This window comes from Atta colombica, unplaced genomic scaffold (genome assembly GCF_001594045.1).
Source record: "Atta colombica isolate Treedump-2 unplaced genomic scaffold, Acol1.0 scaffold149, whole genome shotgun sequence".
NCBI lineage: Eukaryota > Metazoa > Arthropoda > Insecta > Hymenoptera > Formicidae > Atta > Atta colombica.
This window is the reverse complement of record NW_017259238.1, coordinates 144,622-145,298: the sequence shown is the minus strand read 5'-3', so window position 1 is coordinate 145,298 and position 677 is coordinate 144,622. Positions and strand designations below refer to the sequence as shown.

The window sequence follows — 677 nt, the reverse complement described above, 5'->3', positions numbered from 1 at the left end:
AAAAACTTTAACATAATTTTAATACATATAAAATAATAAAAAAGATAATAAATATATGTAATTTTGCAGAGAATAAAATAACGAATATTTTCTTCAAATCGATTCTCAATGCAATTTCCTATGATAAGATGGACGCAAATACTAATATTATAATTAATATTTAAACTGAAATATTGATTATATTTCAGTTTGACACAGATCGACCTGGTTTTACTAAAATATGCATTGTTGGAAGAGACAAAAACTCATACACTACTTTAAATATGGATGCAAAAGCATATCGGTAAATATTATATTTAATAGAAATCTATTCAATATAATTTATAAAATTAAAGAAAAAAGAAGACAATTGTTTGTTCAGAAAATTAAATTCCTTGATCGACGATCAATCATATTTGAATCAACAAAAATTCCGTACATGGATAGAAGGAATTCTCAGCAAAGTGGCCAAGACTACTAGTGGAAGTAACGAAATTTTATTTGATGGTTATTTACCAGTAAGTAAAAAAAATTATAGTTTGAATATAATACTCAAACTATTATTGATAGTTTAGCAATAAAATTGATCAGAGCATAGATTTGTATCAATTTATACTAAACTAACATTTGAACACAAAAGTTTGATTTAATATACCTCTGTATATATCCGGAAAAATGTTTTATATATAATTATATAT

General features: G+C 23.3%; 1 protein-coding gene across 2 annotated transcripts in view; it reads left to right on the top strand.

Annotated features, from left to right (window-relative positions):
* LOC108685249 overlaps positions 1 to 677 on the top strand; it is a 9,709-nt gene that overhangs the window by 4,581 nt on the left and 4,451 nt on the right. For both annotated transcript variants that reach the window (XM_018189942.1, XM_018189941.1), the window contains exons 4-5: positions 189 to 283; positions 362 to 497. In XM_018189942.1, the coding sequence (XP_018045431.1) occupies positions 189 to 283; positions 362 to 497 (231 nt within the window). The remainder of the gene's footprint in view (positions 1 to 188; positions 284 to 361; positions 498 to 677) is intronic.